General features: G+C 43.4%; 1 protein-coding gene across 1 annotated transcript; it reads left to right on the top strand.

The window, feature by feature from the left end:
* Positions 1 to 346: 346 nt before the first annotated feature.
* On the top strand, positions 347 to 2,563 carry LOC307121433 (uncharacterized protein). The gene is made up of 4 exons (XM_079809023.1): positions 347 to 394; positions 932 to 973; positions 1,199 to 1,713; positions 1,808 to 2,563. The coding sequence occupies exons 2-4, from the start codon at positions 939 to 941 to the stop codon at positions 2,317 to 2,319; spliced, it is 1,062 nt and encodes a 353-aa protein (XP_079665149.1). The 5' UTR covers positions 347 to 394; positions 932 to 938; the 3' UTR covers positions 2,320 to 2,563.
* The last annotated feature ends 21,468 nt before the right edge of the window (positions 2,564 to 24,031 follow it).

The following is a 24,031-nucleotide window of genomic DNA, read 5'->3' as shown; positions in this document are numbered from 1 at the left end:
AATTGTGGAACAGCTGTGTTGTCATCAGAGTCCGTGCAGCCTCGTTCAACTGCACCGGCTGTATTAGCCGGCTGCTCTCATGGCACTTTGTAGACATACGTCACTGTCACGTGTCTCAAGTCGGACAAAATCTCTAATCGGCATGCACTGCTTCAAGTCAGCCGCCGATCGGTCTGCGCATCGCTGGGTGAAGTCCAACAAGCCTAGTATCTTCAGACACCTGTCACACTGAGGCGTTCCCCGTATGCTTTCTAGGACGCAGTGCGACTTCCCTTTCTAAAGGGAACTGGATTTACAGGATTTACAGACTATAAAAGTCGAAGCATTCATTCATTTCCCCATTCAGCATTAGAATATCTTGTGACTTGAAGAACTGCTCTCACTTTTGGACAGGGTAAGGCAATTGCATTTAGGATCATTTGATCGAATATGCTATTAATGGCAGTCATATGAATTCTGCTTTAATCTTCTCTTTATATATAATTTTGAAAAATCACTTGTTTAATTTAAGTGTTTATATGTTATTGCTACAATATACAAACTTAATTGTAATTCTGAAATTATTTAATTTTCACTAAAATATAAAATATACAGACTGAATTGAATTGATTAGTATGATTTTAGGTGGCAAAAATATTATTTATTATTTAAATATTATTCTCAACTCAGCACATTTTGTATGTCTCTCTTATCTGACACACTCCTAGCGAGCTGATGAACTGAATCCTATTTGCCAAATAAGGAGGAATTAGAAAGCAGGTAGGAGTAGCTCAATTTTTAAAGTGTCTTAACTAAAGTTTTTTTAACTGAAGTTCTAAGGTCTATAAACTTAATAAACTCGCTTGCCATATAACATTATTACATTATTATATCTTTTATGATATATCATTGTCAAAATGTATAGATACTTCCTTTTGTGTTTGTGTAACAGGAAAACCATGGGTGACCAATTCTACAGACCCCAGAGACACAAGTAAGTAAAAAAAAAAAAAAGTTTTATCTCATCTGCACACATAATATTGAAATAGTTTTATTACAAATTATGATGTGTAAGTACTTTAATATATTTTAAATGCAAGGTAAAATTAACCATCCCACTGTATATAACATTAAAAGGTTTTCTTTCTTTCTTTCTTTCTTTCTTTCTTTCTTTCTTTCTTTCTTTCTTTCTTTCTTTCTTTCTTTCTTTCTTTATAAGGCTCATTAGTGCCCAATGCTTTAGTACACACAGTGTTATGGATTTGCAGTTTAAGTCAGCTTCTGAGTCTCTAAATAAAGGAATTGTCTCTCTCAGTAACATCTGCAAGTCCCTCTTGGATGCACATGTAGATCCCATCACTGGCATGTGCTCCAATTACAAACAGATCAGGGAACATATTGAATACTCAGAACAGTGCATGAAAAAGGCATACACAATGATTAAAGAAAAGCTGGAACATTTGGATGAACGCATGGAGCAACTTACTCGAGAGAAACATAATGCTGAGCAGCAGAAGAAACAAGCATGCATGGCCATGGATAAATTACACATAGAGAAGAAATCTGCTGAGGAATCATTACAGAATTACAAAGCAGCTTTGGCACAGGCTGAACAAAACCTAGAATCAGCTAAATATGCTCTCAGAGTAGCACAAGATAGGGGGAACTCAGGTGAAGGTCTTGGAATTGCAGGTGCGGTACTGCTTGTAATACCAATTGCCGGGTGGATTGCTGGTGAGAAATTAACTTTTATCATCCTCCTGAACAGTTATGCATTTATTCAAGACATTTCTGATTAGATAAGATTTCTTTCTTTGTTTGCCTCTAGGTCCAATAATGATAAGTGAGGGAATACGGGCAATAAACGAGGCTTCAACTGCCGCCAGTGCTGCTGAAAATGATCAACGAACATCTGAAAGGAAAGTGAAGAAGAGCAACAATAAAGTGTATGAATACAATAAAAAAATACATTGTGCACAGGATGAAATTAAGAAGACCAGTGAAGCCCTGAAGAGGATTGATGAAGTGATCAAAGATGTTCAAAAGCATCTAAAGGAGGCTGGCAGTGTTCAGGAAAAGGTCAGGAGAGCTGTGACCCTTCTGGGTGTCCTTCATGGAAGAGTCAATGTACTGGAGACGCAAAGTAAACGTTCCATCCAGTGGGATCCTGTGGTAAAGGTCATGGAAGATGTTATGACGGCAGTAGTAAACATTGCAGAGAATCAGCTTTTCTATAGTGATGGTGTCCCAGGCCTCATAAAAGCTTTGAGGGAGGATGTTGGAGGACTACAGGCTTTATGCAACTCTCCCAGTAATTCTGAACATGACAGCTATAACTGATCATCTCTGTATAACTTGCATTGCAAATAATTATAAAAGAAAAAAAAAGTTGATTTGATATTTTAGATACCACTTCAAGTAATTCAGGAAACTGTTGAAAATGATCTAGACAGCAAAGAGTGACATATCTGACAAAACAGAGAAAGTATAACATCTGACATGTATTATTCAACTATACTGGCAAATTGTATTGTATATGAACAAAATAATAAATAAATGCTGATTTTAATCACAATGCAAATGAGTTCAAATCTTATCCATGTGTGATGAAATGTATGTTAAAGAAACTTAATTGTACATTATTACAAAGTGCACTTAAGTGTGTTATGAAATATTGTCATGAAAGTGTACTTTTCAGATGTGAAGTACACAAAAATGATACTTTCAATACAATTAATTACACTTCTTTTTGACAATAGCCCGGCCGCTCTCGACACAACAGTGCGACCGTGCTTGAACTTGAAGTGAACAAACGTGGTTCTGTGGTGGCGGCATTCACACGTTCCCAGTTCCCTGCCCTGAGCAACCTGGCAATATAACGTTTCATTTCCCAGTTTTAACTTGCATAGATTTTATTTCTCATACTCTCAAGAAGAGGAATCAGTCTGTCATTTCTCTCCCTGCTCTTTCTTTTTTCTGCACTTTTTTAAAATATAAATTAGAGGTCTGTGCGGAGCTGTTTTTTCGTCCCACTCCCGCTATATGATCTAATCCGCTCCCGCTTAAAACTCACCCGATAGAATGATTTTATTCCCGACCGATCCCGCTAAAGTTACATTTCGTTTCCACAATCTCTCATTTAAATTTCCCCTACAGAAAGAGAAAGAGAGAGACTGGGGATGACAAATGTGAAATGTTGGCTATGCAATCATTTTATTATACTGTCAACACTGTAAGAAATATCACAGAGAAAAATAGGCAAAATTAAATACGACATCTGTCACTCAAAATAAAAAGCCAAAACACATGTTAATGTTTTCCACTAGGATTTTTACATTAAGCCAACTGGCAGGATTACATTAATTCAAAGCAATATTTTGAGTTTGGTGAATACGCATTTCTAAGTAACATGAACTTAATAATTGTCAGCATTAATGCAACTATTTAAGTTGAGCCAACAGAATGTTTTAAGTAAGGTGGAGAAGCTTTTTGGACACAATAAAACACATTTCTAAGTAACATGAACTTAACAATGAATTATGTTATTAAGCCCTATATAACTGACTGGTTTTGAGCAAAGTATCTGAACTAATAGTATAGGCAGCAACAGGCCAAATCAAAAAGTCAAAATGGTTAGCATGTAGGCTAGTTTATAAACTACCGCTAGCTACCTCATTTACTTTCGCTAGCTGACTAACAAACTAGCGCACAAATAGGTTGTGTGTTAGCGAGTTATTTAGTGTGTTAAATGTGTTAATTGTAACACTACATCAGATCATATATGCTCCCAATCTATCTAGTGTACAAAGTACACCGTTTGTAGTAGGGGTGCACCGATCCGATGTTAGGATCGGATATCGGATGCGGTACTGACAAAATAGCTGGATCAGGGATCGGAAAAATGAACAGATCCACAAGCCGATCCAGGTGTTTTTTTTGTTGTTGTTTTTTTTTCGTTTTCTTTTGTCACAGAAGAACCTACATCATTCGTCAGCTTCACGTGTGTCGCATGCTAGAAGCAACATGGAGCGAGCAGAGAGTCGCTGTGGAGGAGATATTTCACGCTTGCCACGCCAACTAGTTTGTCGGCTGTTTGCAATGTCTGCAAAGTAACTGAAATGTTTCGAGGGGAGGTGGTATTGCTGCAAAGTCAGGGTTTTTCCTGTTTGAAAATTTTTTGACGGCCGCCAAAGCCTAATTTGATGAGTTATTGTGATTTATGAGTGATGTAGAACAGATGCTGCGCTTGTGACTGAGTGACAGAGAGAACGATCAGAGAGAACGATCAGAGAGAACGATCAGAGCTCCTCCCCGCGCACACACTCTCTGGGTCTTCAACATAATCACTGTTAGCTGTTAGCTCTCTCATATTTCACATATTAATCCATATCAAAAGGTCAGAAGACCGAAACCATGTTACACGTGACACATTCAGACAATTTTGTCCTTGAATTATCGCTGGGTGTGAATTGCGCTCAAAAAACATTGACTCTTCTCTGACCAGCTGACATAAAGCATACTTTCAATAAACGGGAGACAAATCATATCCAGTTATGAAGTGTTTTCTGTGTGTTGACATCTTTCGCGATGTTCTAACAGACGGGATTCACACACAACGCGTCTGCTAATGTCCGATTCACGACCTATATGACTCCTTTGAACCGAATCATTTAAACGACTGAACATCTGATCTGTCTAACACTGAACTCACGAATCAGTTTATTAATTTACTCTGAACGCATCTGAAATGAGAACACAAGTGTGCTCACCCAATTTAGCAAGAGTGGGTAAGAATTATGTTTAATTATCAACAGTATTTCAGCTTATTTCTGTTGACAATGTGTAGTAAAATAAATAGGCCTAGCCTACAATCATGTAGACAGGAGTGAGGTGAAACCAGAACAAAGTTGTTATTAGCTGATCATTTTTATTAAATTGCATATGGCAGGCTATTCGTTAATTTGTAATGCTACTTTTTAATATTGATATGCTTATACCAAAACAATGATCTGTAGTGTAAAAAATGTTTGGTAACTGTCAGATTACTATTGTATGTTTGACTGTTTTTTGTTTCCGCTGCTACATTTAATTTATTTAAAGAAGTTTGATTACATTCTATTTTAGATTTGAATGCACAATTGTTTTTTTAAATAAATAAGAATTAAACACTTTACACACATCTGTTATTTTGTCTTAGTTATGTTTAGTTAGTAAAGTCTGGTGCCTTTAGTCTCTTCAAGGAAGGTATAAGGTGGAAGATATACAGTTTATTATTAATTCAACAATAGTATCGGATCGGTATCGGGTATCGACAGATACACAAAGCCCAGGCATCGGTATCGGGACTGAAGAAGTCGGATCGGTGCGCCCCTAGTTTGTAGTGTTGAGTTTACAGTGTTAATAAAGCACCTTACAGTGTAGAAAAATTACACGTGAGTGTAAAGTGTTACACTTACAACTGTTGTTTAAGTTTTACACTATGGGGTTTTAACACCCCTGGTGTTGATTTTCCATTAGATTACACTATAAGTGTTATTAATATAAATTCTTTAGACATGAGTCTTCAGACAGGTGTATAAATCCAAAGTTTATTTGCTACTTTAAAATATATGCCAGATGTGTAAAGGTCAATTAGTCAGTCACATTCATGAGGTGTTGCACAGAAATGAAATAAAAAAAGTGAATAAAATGCTTATAATCATCAAATTTGCCTAGACATGAACAAATATGACAAGTAGATTTGTGCAAGATTGCAGAAAGATCCAGTTGTGTAGCATCCATGAATGCTGTTTAATGACCCAGTGTTCACACAGTGATAAAGAGTCGTACAAAAACCTGTGTCAGTCAGACGTCACAGTGACTGCACTGATACAGCTGAGAGATACTGCAGCTGCTGATGGACCATCACACACAACACAATGCTGTATCAAACCTTTCACACACTTTATTTATTTATATATTTAACAATGGCAGTGTTTAGTAAAGTGTCTAAAGACTAAGTGTTTTCTTCCACCAGTGGTCAAGGAAAAAATCTGCATATTAACAAATCAGATTTTGTCTCATTCTCTCATGACCTCTGTCTATATATTAGGGGTGGGAATCTCTAGGCACCTCACGATTCGATTCGATGACGATTCAGAGGCTGCGATGCGATAATAAAACGATCATCGATACATCTTTTTCTCTATACAGATTTTCTTTTTTTCTCACATGGCAATTTTAAAGCAAAATATTTGTAATGACCCATAATGAATTTATTTCCAATATATTTGTATTAATAAAACAAATGGAAGGGATTTTGCAAGTGAACTGGAAGGTTACATTTGCCAGAATAGAACCAACAAAAAAAAAACAGAAATATGCCTGTAGCAGCCCAGGCTAGCAGCAAACTTGTAGTGAAGTGTGTGTCTACAGACTCAGCATATCACTAACATAAATAACCAGCACCATCCTCCTGTTGTGCATTGAGCAATATAATAAAAACATCAAATAAACATTTCACTGTATCAAAATCACAGCATTTATACAAAAATTAAGAATTCTGAAGAATCAAAAACAGCTTTTATGAAAAGGAACATTCTGAACCCTAAATGAACAGTCAAAATGAATGAATGCCATTGCATGGTATTGCAAATGTGCTTAGCTAGTGATGCTAATGTGCAAGTTCTTGTGTAAGAACAGGAGCTGGTCTACATGTTCCAATGCAAGTGTGCTTCGCTGTGCGCTTACTATGTCTCCTGCTGTAGAAATGTCAATGTCTGTAGAAAATTCTGTAGAAAATGTCAATGTCATTTTCCCCTTCATAGTAGCCAAAGTGCTTCCACACGCTTGCTTTTAATGTTGAGGGCGGTGGTTGGATTTCGCGCTCCGCCATCATGCGTATCTGTTATGAGCAAGCCACAGACTGTCCGGGCGATGCCCTTCCCGCGCTTCAGAGTTCCGCATTTTTCCGTTCCGTATAATTACGTTATCAACATTTAGAAAATCTATTTTTTTTTTTTACATTTGTGAATCGATTCAGAATTGCCCACGTCCGCATCGCGATGCATCTAAGAATCGATTTTTCCCCCACCCCTAATATATATACCATGTTCACTCTGTCATTCACTGCGAAGTCTTGTTTTGTTCACACTGCAATTCTGAGCGTTTTCCCTGGTTTCCGTCTCTCTTGTCTTGTTTGCCTGATTGGACTGATTACATGTTATGACCTCTTGCCTGTTTGATGACTACGAGTGTGGATTACCCTTTAATAAAGCTGCGTTTGGATCCTCGGCCTTCACGTCTCAGAGCAGTTTGTTACAGAAGACTTCGCCATCATGGATCCAGCACTTCAAATAATCCGTCTACGTCAAGGTAACCAGTCACTCAAGAAACACATTCAGGACTTTTTAGCTATTTTTAGGATCTCTACTTCCTGCTTCGCTACTGTTCGGACGCTCTTGCCTACTGCTCCGCGCTTTGCTCTATCGCTTCTATATTTTACAACTTCAGCAAATCAGCACAGTGCTCAAACAACAAAGCTTGACTCTAATGATAAAATTAGAAACTCTGGTGACTGAATTCCTAAACAAAAAGCGGAATATTTCAACCGACCAGCCTCCCACTGCCTTCAGCTTACATTCCGGAGAAGGGAAAACACAGCTGCCTACATTCAAAAGGATAAGAAAATGCCTCTTCTAGAATCTACTTGCTGCACAAACTGCCACAGACTTTTACAAAGGATTGCAGTTCTTGAAACAAAGTTATTTGCGGAACCAGCCAACCAGAATCACACAGCAGAGCTTCATCATGATCGCCCTCTGCACACTGCCGGTGAGTCCCATAAATGTAGTGCTACTCAACATGTAGAGAAACAAGTAACTGATCAACACACTAATCAATGGCACAAACAGGGAGCAAGACCAAAAGACACTCGAGACATCAGATTGTCACGAGCATCACATATTGCCGCAGTAGCATGCTCTACCCCAGACACAAGGATTGCAAACACTAGTTTTCTACCACCAAATATACATCTTGAAAACAGATTTGAAGTGCTAATGAATGTGGGTGAGGAATCCCCAAACGTGATAAATGTGACCGAACACAGATTGAATCAGCCCGCAGCTAACACTAATGCTAACAGGCGCTCAAGGTCGAGCAGACAGCGGCCCTCAGCTCAGAGCGCAGCCGAGCCCAGGACTCTGATAGTGGGCGACTCAACAATCAGAAACATTAGCAGCAGGGATACAACTACATGCTGCCTTCCACAAGCAACAGTTTCTGATGTAAACAGGGAACTTAAGAACATTCTGATGAAACACAAGACTGCAAATCGACTTATCATTCATGTGGGAAAGAACGATATTCAGAGAGAGGAGTCAGAACTCCTAAAGAGGGATTTCAATGAACTTTTTGAAACACTTAGGAAACTGAAAGTTCAGCCGTTCATCAGTGGACCACTTCCAGCAAAAGGAACAAATAGGTTCTCACGGCTACTTGGGCTTAATACTTGGCTGCAAAAAACCTGCAACATGAAGGGAGTGAACTTTATCGACAATTTTAATCTCTTCTGGAGTCAGAGACAACTGTTTACATCAAATGGCCTCCACCCAAACAAACTCGGTGCAAGAGTGCTAAAGGACAATATTTATTTTTCCCTTCATCATCCTTCAGCTGTGTATGCTAACCCACTCAACCTGGATGGCACACACACACCAGTAAAGTACGATCACAGGACTTCATTTCAGCATCTGAATGGACATGCGGTTGATACACCCCACAAGGACAATGATAACACCACGCAGCCACAACAACCACTTCTCATGGACACACTCCCAGCAGAGCCCCGCCCTCAGAGCTCACCACAGACACACTGTGACGGTAACATCTCAGCCCATACTGTGGAGTCTGTGGAGGCACTGGAAAAAATGGGGACCTTCAGGGCTGAGACTAGTGAACTTTTACAACTTATATGTGGTATAAGCAATAAGCTGGAAGAAATGTCACTCCTTCAACCGGACGATAACAGATTGCAGCTTCCGGTAACACCAGAGAAACAGCCCCCCTCACCAGACATGTTATCCCGCTCTACAGCATCCCCGCTTCTGAGCTTCACAGAGAAAATGGATTTTGTTTATACTGGAAACAGACAATCACACTCGATCACTGCGAGCCCCCAGATATCAACCAAAGAGCGTCGAGCCCCACAACCACCAAAGACTGTAGGCCCAGCTCGCTCTGCCCCTCCTCCTGTGAGATTTCTTCGGTCACAACGCCATGGCACACACCCTCCTCCATCTGCACCAAAAACAACTGATTCCAGCTCTCAGTGACGTGTTCCGGGTCCACGCAACGTCAACAGCAATCTTATCAAATGTTTACAAAACATGCGTGAATCCAGTGTGCCTGCTTCTTTCTCTATTTCTGTTCTGATACGTGATAGAAAGTCCAAGGCTTTCTCAGGCCGTATGGCAAACCCATCTAATCTGCTGCCTGTTACTTATCAAACTAAGATTACTGTGGGGGAAAAAATTTAAATTAATACTGTTAAGTTAGCACTTTTAAACATCCGTTCACTTAAAAACAAATCATTTCTAGTCAACGACTTAATATCCACAAACAACCTAGATTTTTTGCTTCTAAACGAAACGTGGCTAGAAGACAGCTGCAGTGCAACAGTCCTCAATGAAACAGCCCCTCCTAACTTTACTTTTATGAGTGTCTGCAGACCAGTCAGAAGGGGGGGGGGGGTCGCAGCTCTATTTAAAGATGTTTATCAATGTAAGCAAGTATCATTCGGTGATTATTTGTCTCTAGAATATCTGGGCATTGTGCTAAAAGGTGCACCACGCATCCTGCTTATCATTATTTATAGGCCTCCAAAATATTCTCCGGCCTTTATTGATGACTTTACAGAGCTGTTATCAGCAATCTCATCTGAGTTTGACTGTTTTGCTATTGCTGGGGATTTTAACATTCACATTGACAATGCTGAATCCAGTACAACAAAAGATCTCATGACTGTTCTTAACACTTTTGATTTGACACAACATGTACACGGACCCACACATGATCGTGGACACACTCTAGATTTACTTATCAGTAAGGGTCTAAACATTTCATCGATAGTTATTAAGGATGTGGCACTGTCTGATCATTTCTGTATTTTCTTTGATATATCAATCTCTCCTGCCATTGAAACTAGATCTGTCTCTGTCAAAAAGAGATGCTTAAATGAGAACACTAGTGTGCTGTTTATGAAGGCTATATCTCTAACACCAAGCATATCTGCAGACTCTGTTGATTTTCTCTTTGACTCTTTTAACTCAAAAGTTAAGAGTGTAATTGATGATTTTGCTCCTGTAAAAGTCAGAAAAAAGAGTGGCAAACAAAAAGCACCCTGGAGAAACTCAACAGCAGTGCAATTAATGAAAAGACAATGCAGGAAATCGGAACGCATGTGGCGAAAGACAAAACTTGTTGTCCATTACAACATTTATAAAGACAGTCTTCGGGTTTTCAATGTGGAACTAGGCAAAGCTAGACAGACCTTCATTTCAAATATTATAAATAGAACCATAAACAACACACGCACTCTTTTTGCTACTGTAGAGAGACTAACAAACGCCCCGAGTCACATTCCCAGTGAAATGCTCTCAGACAGCAAATGTAGTGAGTTTGCTTCCTTCTTCTCCAAGAAAATCATTAATATCAGAAATGCGATCAGCACATCCTTGAGTTGCTCTGAGGTGAGTCAGATCAGACCACAACCTCAGAAAATTATTATGACTGATTTTGAAGCAATTGATGGTAAAATTTTAGAAGAAACGGTACAGCACCTTAAAACATCAACCTGCGCCCTTGACACACTCCCCACTTCTTTTTTCAAAAGTGTGTTCAACTGTTTAGAAGCAGATCTCCTAGAAGTGGTAAACGCCTCACTTCTTTCTGGGACTTTTCCAAACTCCCTAAAAACTGCAGTAGTAAAGCCTCTCCTTAAAAAGAGAAATCTGGATAACTCCATATTGAGCAACTACAGACCAATCTCAAATCTCCCCTTCATAGGCAAGATCATTGAAAAAGTTGTTTTCAGTCAGCTGAACAAATTCTTGAACTCAAACGGATACTTTGACAATTTTCAATCTGGTTTCCGACCAAATCACAGCACAGAGACAGGGCTCATAAAGATTATACATGATATTCGCCTCAATACAGATACAGGCAAAACATCGATTCTGGTACTACTGGACCTCAGTGCTGCATTCGACACTGTTGACCACAACATACTTCTTGACAGGCTAGAAAATTGGGTTGGGCTTTCTGGAATGGTCCTCAAATGGTTCAGGTCATACTTAGAAGTGAGAGGTTATTATGTGAGTATAGGTGACCATAAGTCTGAGTGGACATCCATGACATGCGGAGTCCCACAAGGTTCAATTCTTGCACCACTCCTATTCAATCTGTATATGCTGCCACTCAGCCAAATAATGAAAAATAACAAAATGGCTTACCACAGCTATGCTGACGACACCCAGATCTACTTAGCCCTATCACCTAATGACTACAGCCCCATTGACTCTCTATGTAAATGCATTGATGAAGTTAACAGTTGGATGTGCCAAAACTTTCTTCAGTTAAACAAAGACAAAACTGAAATTACTACATTAGGAAACAAAGAGGAAATTCTCAAGGTGAATGCATATCTTGAGGCTAAAGGCCTGAAATCAAAAAATCAAGTCAGGAATCTTGGTGTGATTTTGGAGTCAGACCTGAGTTTCAGTAGTCATGTCAAAGCAATAACTAAATCAGCTTACTATCATCTTAAAAATATTGCAAGAATTAGAAGCTTTATTTCCAGGCAAGACTTAGAGAAACTCGTTCATGCTTTTATCACCAGCAGGGTGGACTATTGTAATGGTCTCCTCACTGGCCTTCCCAAAAAGACCATTAGAAAGCTGCAGCTCATACAGAACGATGCTGCCAGGATCCTGAGCAGACATACTGGCAGCAGCCTTACAATGGCACTAGCCACTGACCAGCGGCCAGAGATGGCCCCAGCCACGGACCAGCGTCCAGAGATGGCCCCAGCCACCGACCAGTGTCCAAAGATGGCCCCAGCCACTGACCAGTGTCCAGAGATGGCCCCAGTCACTGACCAGCGTCCAGAGATGGCCCCAGCCACTGACCAGTGTCCAGAGATGGCCCCAGCCATTGACCAGCAGCCAGAGATGGCACCAGCCACTGACCAGCGTCCAGAGATGGCTCCAGCCACTGACCAGTGTCCAGAGATAGCCCCAGCCACTGACCAGTGTCCAGAGATGGCACCATCCTCTGACCAGCATCCAGAGATGGCCCCAGCCACTGACCAGCATCCAGAGATGGCCCCAGCCACCGACCAGTGTCCAGAGATGGCCCCAGCCACTGACCAGTGTCCAGAGATGGCCCCAGCCACTTACCAGCGTCCAGAGATGGCCCCAGCCACTGACCAGCGTCCAGAGATGGCCCCAGCCATTGACCAGTGTCCAGAGATGGCCCCAGCCACTGACCAGTGTCCAGAGATGGCCCCAGCCACTGACCAGCGTCCAGAGATGGCCCCAGCCACTGACCAGCATCCAGAGAGGGCTCCGCCGCCTCCTACGCCAGCCTGGTCATCTGCCCGGCCTGCTCCGCCCTGGTCGCCTGCGCCACCCTGGTCATCTGTCCAACCTGCTCCCTCCTAGCCTTCTGCTGGGCCTCAGTCTCCAGGCCCGCTTCCGCCCTCCATCCCGCCCCCGGGTCCGCCTCCGCTCCACCTCCCTCCTTGATTATTATAGGAGTATCTGGAAGCCACTCCTCGGGAGGGGGGCTATGTCACAATTCAAAAGTGTGAGTGCCTGTGATCACCACCAGAGGGCACTCCAACCCGGATGGTCATTCTATCATAGACTACATTACCCATAATCCTTTGCAAGGACTCATCATCACTCATTGTTTGCACCTGTGTCTCATTATCTCATTACCTCTGCCTATATATATATATACCATGTTCACTCTTCCATTTACTGCGAAGTCTTGTTTTGTTCACACTGCAATTCTGAGCGTTTTCCCTGGTTTCTTGTCTCTTGGTTTTGGATTTCGTACCTGTTAAATGGATTACCCGTTTGCCTGTCTCTTAGGGCAGTACAATTAATCGAAAAATAATCGAAACTGAAATTCAAAACGTCTAACCGACGTATTTTCCCATGTCGGTTATTTCGGTTTTAGTCACGTGACTCCGCCCCATCAGTCACATAAAGTGCAGTTTGCAGGCACACAGACAGAAGCAGGAGCAGTTATCTGTGTTTATAGATGCCCAGAATCACTATAGTAACTGCATGTTTTACACAGTTTATACAGGTAAGTTAATTGCCGTTCTTATAGCCTACGCGCTGTCACACACACACACACACAGACGGCACGGTCAAGTCCCGAAGCCAGATCGATTTCACTTTCGTCCTCATAAAGTTTGTCAAGTAAATGCGTTTAAAGGCTTGAACATTTAAAGCGATTGTGCACTATTAAAAAACAACAATATGGAAAACTTCTACGTTCAGTGCTCAGCTTTTTTCTGTGACACAGTGAGCCGACCCGTGTCACGTCTCTGACCCTGAAGGCAGACCTCTTTCACCTGCGTCCTCACAAAGCTGTGTCATTTGTATGTGTTTTAAGGCCTGCCAGTTTGAACATTAAAATGATTTTAGACCATCAGATGTGTATTATGTCGAACTAATGCCTCATATATTGTGACAAACGAACAGTCAGACAGAAGCTCGCACATCACGTGAAGATCGCGCGCAGAGAGCATTGCAGCAGAAAGGCAGTGTCAACGCGTTCCTGTGACTAAAGTAAAGTCACTAAAGTAGCTCAGAAACTCAACCGTTCCCTTTCGAAAGGGAACTCGCACTGCGTCAGCTTCGACGCTACGGGGAACGCCTCCAGCGTGACTGGTGCCTGAAATCACTATCAAAAAACGTCAATCCTATTGACCGGCGACAGTCTATGATGTCATCAAGGTGCGACCAGGAAGTATATAAGGGCGCCTTGCCAACATGACAGTATCTTTTCGTCTTCAGGGACTGTTTTGCCTGTCTTCACGTGAAACGTCTACAAGAAGGATAACAATGAAGTGTGTTGAGAATGTGTAGCTTGCGCTTTGGATACACACACACTTTGCGTTTACTGTCTGGGAGAAGAGCACGCACGAGAGGTTTGCGAACCTCTTGTGAAAGTATTTGCGAGCGTTGTCTTCTGGAAACGCCCGCTCTCGGCTGGACCTCTTCTCGAGGGGAGAGGTTTCTGCATCTGGGAACGGCCACGCTCGAGCTGAGGCTGAGCGGCGTCTAAACACCAAATGCGCTTCCCAGATGGATCTGGCTCATCGCTTGGAGACAGTTATGTTCTTGAGGACGATCCGGATCGCGAGAGGCTCGAGCAGAGGATGGGTGAGTCAGTTAAAGATGCTTAAGCTCTTCAAACCATCCTGTCCCATGTACGGGGAGTTGCTGGACGTCATGGAACGCGCTGCGGGTAGACTGCAGCTGCCTTTGCGGCGCGTGAGGAGAAAGGCTGAGCGTCCAAACAGTTCGTACGATCTGTTTCTCTCTGCCCGTGACCTCCCAACTCCTGGGAGTCTTCCATTCCTTCCAGATCTCCATCAGCAGATCTCGAGGGGATGGAAGAAACCATACTCAGCCCCGCATCTCTCGACATCGGCGAGCTAAATTTCGCTGATGTCGAGGGACTGCATGGCTGGGTATGTGTCGGGGCTGCCCGTGGACGAGATGTTATGTTTATCTCACCTCTGGGCGGCCGGCGACACTGTGGCTCCCACCCTGCCGGTCTAATGCCTGAATGGCAGGGCGTACATGTCAGTGGGTCACGCTGCGGCGGCTTTGCACACCACAGCTGTGTTGCAGGCGTACCAGGCAGACCTGCTGAGGGACCTCGATCAGGGGGAGGGACCCCCTGAGGCGGTAGTCGAGTCGCGCCGGACCGCGGTTTTCGCTCTCCGGGCCACCGTACAGATTGCGCTGATGGCGGCGACGGTGGCCACGGAGAGACATCTGTGACAAAGGCGTGCTCGGCAGCATTTAGAACATGCATCCCGCTGAGGTCCGGGACCGCTCCCAGGCAGTCGGGTGTCCCCGGCCCGTTCCAGTCTGAGGGCTGGAGACGGGAACAGCAAGCCAGCGTCCCCTCTCGAGCGCCCCCGCCGCAGAGGACTGGGGCGCAGGGGAGGCGGGACACCCGCAACAGGAAGAGGAAGGAAGCCGGGGCTGGTAACCGGAACCAGCGCAGGCAGCGGACACCGCCCTCGAGGACGCGGAGATGAACGCTGCCTTTTTCCCTTCCTCTGGCTTTCCCCCGGGGGCTTTACATCAGGCCGGTGGGCCTATGATGAGCAGAAAATGTAAGATTCTGCCGGCCCGCCTGGTTTGTTTGTTAAAAGCGCCCCCCTCAGGATGGCGGGCGGATACTAGCTCGATGACTGGGTTGAAGCACAGCGAGGAGCGATTGGTAAGTCCCCCTCTATGAGGGCGAAACATTTTCAAAACTATGTTTTTCAGGACTTTTTGACCGTTGCTCCCCTGAGGGGTTGCTTGGGGAAATTTTGGATCATCAAGGGATTTCGCAGGGCCTGCAGCTCCCCGTGAGTAAGCTAAGAACGATCTTCTTTGCAACATTATGTGGTTGTCTGTGAATGCCTCACTTTTGCTAGTAGAGTCTTGCTGCCTCTCCGTGTTATTTTTCCCACTATGTGGGTGATTAATTCGCGCTCTTGCCCGAGGGCTTGTAGTGTAGAGGGCGAGCTGTGTTTTTCCTAGCGTAAAAGTGGGAAGTAGCTGAAGACCGGGTACGCGCTAATGCGCGAGCTGTAGTAAGATCTGCGCCCAGCTCTGCGGGGCTTTGGGAAAAAGGGGGTTTCGGGGCCTCAGAGTGTAATATTGAGGTAATAATATTTCTTTCCCGAGCCCTGAGTAGATCTAGTGCGGTCTTATGTCGCACCACTTGGCCTAGGCTTTGTCAAGGATGGGGGCGTTCCCTTTTAACGAAGGTTGTTCGCCCCTGGCCTGTCTTTTTGATATAAGAACATGGCGTGGTTTATGCATCCTTGTTTCAGCCTCCTCTTGTTACAGAGTCGTCCGGCCAAGGCCCGCCCCCTTCTCTGCGTTCTGGGGTTACGAGTAACGCAGTCGGGGTGTTGCAGCAGACAGCGACTTTGCCAGTGGTCGTGGGGCGGAGTGAAGCGTCTTTCGCTGGTTTGCGATTAGACTTTATTTGCCGTTTCCGCCTTTCAGAGCTTGGTGGCCGCCATTTTTTGGCGGCCCTCTGCCTCTTCCTGGAGGATGTTCGGCCGGTGGGTTCTATATTTTCTAAGAAAAGGTATTGTTTCACCCTTGCTCTATGTCTCTGCTCCACCTCCTTTAGGGCTCGGGTTGAACTGAACATCGGATAAACCTCTGTGGAGGTTCTGGTCGGATGCTCCCCTGAGGCCCGAGCATTGCCAATGGCTGACGCCCTCGCACTTTTGGTTGGCCGCTGCATGGAAAGTAAGACAGCCGCCCCGAGGCAGGTGACGTAAGTTGTACTCCCCTCACTTTAGAGGGTCTTTGTTTAAGCACTTTCGCTGAGTACACTGCTGTTGGCAATGTGATTAGGTCCATGTTTGTAGGCGCTGCCCGAGAGACTGCGCCGTCCTGGCCCTAGGACACGGCGATGCAGTTGTCCCTAGCTGCCTCTGGGATGGAGCCAGCCCCAGGTGCGGGCGTAGGAGCCAGCTGGTTGTTAGTAGCCAGCTTGGGCAGTCTGGGCAGTTGGACTTCAGAACAGGTAGTAGGCGTCAACCGGCCTCCCTGCAAGGAAGTCTCGACGCCGTGGCCCACGAGAAGGGCCCTGGAGGATCTTCTCCACTGGTGTCGACGTCAGCAGTAACTTTGTCAGCTAGTCTCCTTGGGGATGAGTCCCCAGGTGTGATCTGGATTTCCAGGCTTTGTCAGCAGCAGACAGCTGCCGCCAGCCCAGGCGCAGCAGCCAGCCTTCTTTAGGGCCGCCCTGAGGGGTAGGCTCCTGGTTTGGGTTACCTTCGCTCAGGTGGTAGGCCCGATTGGCCTCCCTGAGGGCCTGCTGTGGTCAGCAGGCGCTGCCTGGTCTCCCCCGAGGGGGCACCACTGGCATTGAGTCCCTCGATGGCTAGTATAAGCTGCTAGTAGGCGCCGGATGGCTAGCACGAGTGCTAGTAGGTAGTAGGCCTCAACCGGCCTCCCTGAGTGCAGCCGCTGAGGCGGTGACCATGAAGTGCTATGAGTAGCACATTCTGGCTATAGGCGGCACGCTCTGCTATCAGGTGGAGGCATTGCGCCTCCCTGAAATCGTTCCCCGGTCCCCAGGTTCGGTAACGGATCGTAGCATGGGATGCTATCAGCAAGCTGCACGGGGCTTCCCTGAGGGGATTCGCTTGGAGTAGTAGGCCCACGTGGCCTCCTCTGAGGGCACGCTCTGGTGAGCGTAAAGTGCCGTGAGCGGCACGTTCTGATGTCAGATGGTAGGCATGGTACCTCCCTGAGAGCGAGCTCCCGGTCCCCAGCCGCTGTGGTGAGCATGAAGTGCTACGAGTAGCAAGTTCAGCTAGGCTGTGAGTGCCCGATATCTTTGCAGTTGGTAGGCCCGCTTGACCTCCCTGATGAAGCGAGTCCCTGATCTTCCCAGCTACCTCGAGGGCTAGCACGACTGCGATCAGGTTTCAGGCCCGTATGGCCTTCCTGAGGGCGAGCTCCGCTGTTGGACACGCGAGCAGTCGGCAAGGGTTACCAGGTGGAGGCTCCTCTAGGCCGCCATGGGGAACGAGTTCCCCTAGCGGGAATGCACAACTGGCTTGACGCTGACAGCTAGTGGTCACCCGCTATCAGGCGCCGGTCTCTGGCCGTGCGCGAGACCTGGAGGCGGTGTTCTTACCCTAGCACGACGAGACGTTACTGCTGCTATGCGGTCCCCACGGGAGGGGACTTTCATAGTTTGCCTACTGCATGGCTACCTACCAGGCAGGCTTATGAGCTCCTCTCGAATGAGGGTCTACTATGAGCTTACGGCCGCTTGGCGCTGGTTAAGGGTTGTAGGCCCCTCGGGGCCTCCCTGGCATAATCAGCCTGTAAGGCCTCTGGCCTCCTAAGCACGTTTTAAAGTAGGTGCTTGGTAGATCCGAGGATCGAGCGGCTAAACTCCCCTCGCTAGCAAGGGTTATATAGCACTTCGCTGAGAGCTGCTCTCCGGGATAACCCGTCTCTGAGATCCGGCTAGTGGATGTTACTGCCTTTCTTGCAGCACCCTAGCGGGATACCTCTTCGGAGGCGAGTACCAGAGGCTCTGTACTGTACAGACAGGGTTGACCGTATTACGTGTCCCACATTAGTCTGGGTCACCTGGTCAGGTCTCCCTGGTGGCATTCGGTGAGAACCTCCCGAATAGTGACTGGCATAGGGATCCCTCGTAGTTCCCTTACCACGTTCCCTTAAAGGAACCCCTTCTAAGTCGAATGGGTGGTTCCAGGCCTTCGAGCAGGGCCTGGGAAGGACCTCATGTGGGTGAAGGTTCCTTCTTGGGCGATAGCTTGGGCTATGACCGTAGGGAGCGCTGTCACTGACAGCCTAAATGTGACCAGAAGGGGAGTGATTCAGGCATTTCAGTAGTATTTGCTTGTCTTGACAGTTGTCACTGCCTGTGGGCATGCACTCCCATCGGCATGGCGGCGTGGGTATATCGTTCCCCGTAGCGTCGAAGCTGACGCAGTGCGAGTTCCCTTTCGATAGGGAACGTCTCAGGTTACAAATGTAACCTTTGTTCCCTGAGAACAGGGAACGAGACACTGCGTCACTTTGCCATGCCGCAGGGCCTGCCTGCCGAAAACAGTCCCTTCAGACGATTAGATACTGTCATGTTGGCAAGGCGCCCTTATATACTTCCTGGTCGCACCTTGATGACATCATAGGCTGTCGCCGGTCAATAGGATTGACGTTTTTTCATTGTGATTTCAGGCACCAGTCACGCTGGAGGCGTTCCCCGTAGCGTCGAGCTGACGCAGTGTCTCGTTCCCTGTTCTCAGGGAACAAAGGTTACATTTGTAACCTGAGACGTTATAGGCATATATTTTAATACCTTTGAAGTACAAACCACAGCTTCATAATGAATAGAGATGGTATGAGTAATTCACACACACACAATCACTCTCTCATTAATGCATTCAAATAAATGTAATGTAGGGCCTACTGTGTTCATTTATCTGTATCTGATGTACAACAAGCAGAAATCTGCCCCATAGACAATAACTGCTGAAAGTGAACTGTTCCCTTCAAGGATTTTAAACTCACAAAGAAATTCACTTTTTCATTAGAAAAAAATTCCACCTTTAATAGTTGAAAATATTTACAGTAAAAACCTTATCAGGAATTACTCAAAAACCTTATGAGTAGGTTTGGGTACCGTTCACATTTTAAACGCTATCGGTATCGGTTCCCAACGGTACCTTTTTTCTGTACTTTAGGGATTTACATCAATAACTATAAATAACCTGTAAGTGGTTTATAGAAGTGTTATTGACATTATGCCAGAGCTGCCCTGGTCTCTGTCTGCCATTGTCTGTGATGTTTGTATACTGTAATATTTACTAGATAGTAAGCTACTAGGTACTTAAATTTAATTAATAAAACAAAAAACATATATATTTTTTTTATTTCATTTCTATGAAAAGATTTCCCACAAATTATGTGCTGTGTATTTTCTGGTAATCAAATGAAGACATAAGACATTCCTTTAACTTATCTTTAACAATAACAGCTCAACCAGGAGAAGACGTCAGAATAAACTGTAAAACCAGCAGTAGAGTGTCTGGTGGTTATCACTTACACTGGTACTCACAGAAACCTGGAGAAGCTCCTAAACTCCTCATATATTCAATTCAATTCAATTCAAATTTATTTGTATAGCGTTTTTCACAATACACATTGTTTCAAAGCAGCTTCACAGAAAGTGCATTTCATAAATGTACATTGAAAAATGTTAGAAAAGAGAATGTTAAAGAAAAATGTTAGGATAAGTTAATCAATCATGTATTATTTTAGGCCATAACAGCGCTGGCGTTGAGTCGTCTCTTCACAGGCGTCGAGTCGTCTCATCACAGGGGCATCTGAAGTCTCCATGAGAGGCTGGATACAAACTGGAGCTGACGAACTAGTTACCTCGGGACTAGTGTCCCGAGATAACAACAGAAAAGCAGATGGGAAATAATTAGCATAGCTGCTGTTCAGAATATTATTGCTGTTGGTGCGATTTAACTGTAGTATAAAACTTATTTATAATGTGAATGCTTGGCTAAAGAGATGCGTCTTTAATCTAGTTTTAAACTGGGACAGCGAGTCTGAACCTCGAACAATATCAGGAAGACTATTCCAGAGTTTAGGAGCTAAATGTGAAAATGCCCTCCCTCCTTTAGTGGACTTAGATATCCTAGGAATGACCAGAAGCCTCGAGTTTAGTGATCTTAAAGAGCGCGATGGATTGTAGGGCGATAAAAGATCAGTTAAATACACTGGAGCTAACCCATTTAGGGCTTTATAGGTCAGTAGCAATACTTTGTAATTGATACGGAACTTAATAGGTAACCAGTGTAGAGATGATAAAATTGGTGTTATATGATCATATTTTCTTGACCTAGTAAGCACTCTAGCAGCTGCGTTTTGGACTAACTGTAGCTTGTTTATTGATGATGCAGGACAACCAGCTAATAAAGCATTACAGTAATCTAGTCTCAAGGTCATGAATGCATGAACTAACTTTTCTGCATCAGAAATAGATAGCATGTTACGTAGCTTGGCAATGTTTCTAAGGTGGAAAAATGCCGTTCTTGTAACATATGAAATATGACTTTCGAAAGACAAGTTGCGGTCTAATATAACACCCAGGTCTCTTACTGTAGTGGATAAAGCGACAGGACATCCTTCCAAGTTAAAGTTGTATTGTGAGAGGTTTTGTGGGCAATTTTTTGGACCAATAAGTAACACCTCCGTTTTATCTGAATTTAATAGCAGAAAATTACATGTCATCCAGTGTTTAATATCATCAACACACGCTGTCAGCTTAGATAATTTAGCGTTTTCATCTGGTCGTGATGAAATATATAATTGAGTGTCATCAGCATAACAGTGGAAATTAATTCCATGTTTTCTTATAATATTACCAAGTGGCAGCATATATATAGAGAATAGCAGAGGGCCTTGCACGGATCCTTGTGGCACCCCATAGTCTACTGATGTTATCTTTGATTTTTCCCCATTTAGACAGACAAAATGGTAGCGGTCTGATAAATACGATCTAAACCAGTTTAATGCCTGTCCCTGAACACCAGTGTAATTTTGAAGTCGATCTAATAGTATTTTATGATCTATAGTATCGAACGCAGCACTAAGATCAAGTAGAACTAGTATTAAGATACAGCCTTGGTCAGAAGCTAGAAGTAAATCATTTGTGATTTTAACGAGCGCGGTTTCTGTGCTGTGATGCGGCCTGAATCCTGATTGAAATTTTTCATAGATATCATTTTCTTGCAAGAAAGAGCACAATTGAGCGGACACAACTTTTTCTAGTATTTTAGACATGAATGGAAGATTTGATATTGGTCTGTAATTTGCTAGGTTATTATGATCTAATTGTGGCTTCTTAATGAGAGGCTTTATGACTGCCAACTTGAATATTCTTGGAACATGACCTAAAGATAAAGACGAGTTAATAATATTGAGAAGAGGCTCTTCCACTACAGGTAACAACTCTTTCAGTAGTTTAGTGGGTATTGGATCTAATAAACATGTTGTTGGTTTAGATGCAATGATAAGTTTATTTAGCTCTTCCTGTCCTATGGTTGTAAAGCGGTGTAGTAGTTCTTGAGGGGCGATAATTGCGGTTGAATCATAAGACATCATTAATGATTGTACATTTACAATTTTGTTTCTGATGCTTTCTATTTTGTCAGCGAAGAAGTTCATAAAAGCATTACTACTAAACTGTAACGGAATATTTTGTTCAGGCGATGCTTGTTTATTTGTTAGTCTAGCCACAGTGTTAAATAAAAACCTTGGATTATTTTGGTTATTTTCTATTAGTTTGCGGAGATGCTCAGCTCTGGCTGCTTTTAGGGCCTTTTTATAACGTGACATACTTTCTTTCCATGCGATTCTAAAGACCTCTAAATTAGTTTGTTTCCATTTACGCTCTAAGTTACGAGTTTCTCTCTTGATAACATGTGTAGCACTGTTGTACCATTGTGCTTTAGTTTTCTCTCTAACCTTTTTTAATCTAATTGGTGCTACAATTTCTAATGTACTAGAGAAAATGGTGCTCATACTCCTAGTCATTTCCTCTAGTTCATCTGTTTGTTTGGGTTCACTGAGCAGCTGAGACAGATCAGGTAAGCTATTTGAGAATCTATCTATAGTGGTTGGAAGGATTGTTCTGCCTGGTCGATAACGTGGCGCAACATGACAGATTTCAGCAGTACGCAGTATGCAAGTTACCATGTAATGGTCAGTGACATCATCACTTTGTGGTATAATATCTATATCGGTTGGGTTGGTTCCATGTGATATAATTAAATCTAGTGTGTGATTAAGGCGATGAGTGGGACCAGTGACGTTTTGCTTGACCCCAAAGGAATTTAATAGATCTGTAAACGCAGCCCCTAACGCGTCATTTGTGTTATCTACGTGTATGTTAAAATCTCCAACAATTAATGCTTTATCGACGTTGACCAATAGATCTGAGAGAAAGTCTGCAAACTCTTTTAGGAAATCAGCATAGGGCCCTGGAGGTCTATACACAGTAGCTAAGGCTAGAGATAATACAGATTTCTTTCTTACATCTAATAGCGTAACATTTAGCACTAGTACTTCAAATGAATTAAACCTGTGACCTGTTTTCTGGGTAACATTTAGAATATCTCTATAGATTGTTGCAACACCGCCGCCACGACCAATCAGACGGGGCTCATGCTTATAACAGTATCCTGGTGGAGTAGACTCATTAAGACCGAAATAATCATTTGGCTTAAGCCAGGTTTCAGTAAGGCAAAGTACATCGAAACTATTATCTGTGACCATTTCATTTACAATAACCGCCTTAGGTGTGAGCGATCTAATGTTTAGAAGACCTAGTTTTAGAAATTGTTTTTGTTCACTAATATTGCGATTTTCTGGTTTAATCACAATTAGATTTTTCCTAGATCCTACAGTAGATTTAATGTTTGACCTCACTAAACGAGGAATAGACACAGTTTCTATATAATGTTCTACATTGGTACTTATGTCAATTAAGTTAGTACAAAATTGGTTTTGTTCACTAATATTGAGATTTTCTGGTTTAATCACAATTAGATTTTTCCTAGATCTTACAGTAGATTTAATGTTTGACCTCACTAAACGAGGAATAGACACAGTTTCTATATAATGTTCTACACAGTTATGTTCAGACACAGTTTCTATATAATGTTCTACATTGGTACTTATGTCAATTAAGTTTGGACAGCATTGTTTTTGTTCACTAATATTGAGATTTTCTGGTTTAATCACAATTAGATTTTTCCTAGATCTTACAGTAGATTTAATGTTTGACCTCACTAAACGAGGAATAGACACAGTTTCTATATAATGTTCTACACAGTTATGTTCAGACACAGTTTCTATATAATGTTCTACATTGGTACTTATGTCAATTAAGTTAGGACAGCAAATACTGTTATTTGGACTTTGACTTACTAGTCATATGATGGCGGTGTGCAGCGCTCTGGAGATGTTGTCCGACAGAAGAGCCGCTCCGATTCTGCTGGGGTGAAGACCATCAGGACGGAAGAGCCTAGGTCGCTCCCAAAACAGATTCCAATTATTTACAAAGAGCAGCTTCTGTTCATTACACCAAGAAATTAACCATTCATTTAGAGCAAATAATCTACTGAACTTTTCATGTCCTAGTCGGTACGTGGGAAGCGGTCCGGACACGATGATCGTTGCTTCAGGCG

This window comes from Gobio gobio, assembly GCF_949357685.1.
Source record: "Gobio gobio genome assembly, chromosome: 25".
NCBI classification, from domain to species: domain Eukaryota; kingdom Metazoa; phylum Chordata; class Actinopteri; order Cypriniformes; family Gobionidae; genus Gobio; species Gobio gobio.
The sequence above is the reverse complement of the archived record's forward strand: the minus strand, read 5'-3'. Positions and strand labels throughout refer to the sequence as shown.

Coding starts and splice junctions, on each gene's coding strand:
- LOC307121433 (XM_079809023.1), top strand. CDS start 939: ATGGGTGACCAATTCTACAGACCCCAGAGACACAA. Junction 974..1,198: donor TACAGACCCCAGAGACACAA/GTAAGTAAAAAA, acceptor TTTCTTTATAAG/GCTCATTAGTGCCCAATGCT. Junction 1,714..1,807: donor AATTGCCGGGTGGATTGCTG/GTGAGAAATTAA, acceptor GTTTGCCTCTAG/GTCCAATAATGATAAGTGAG.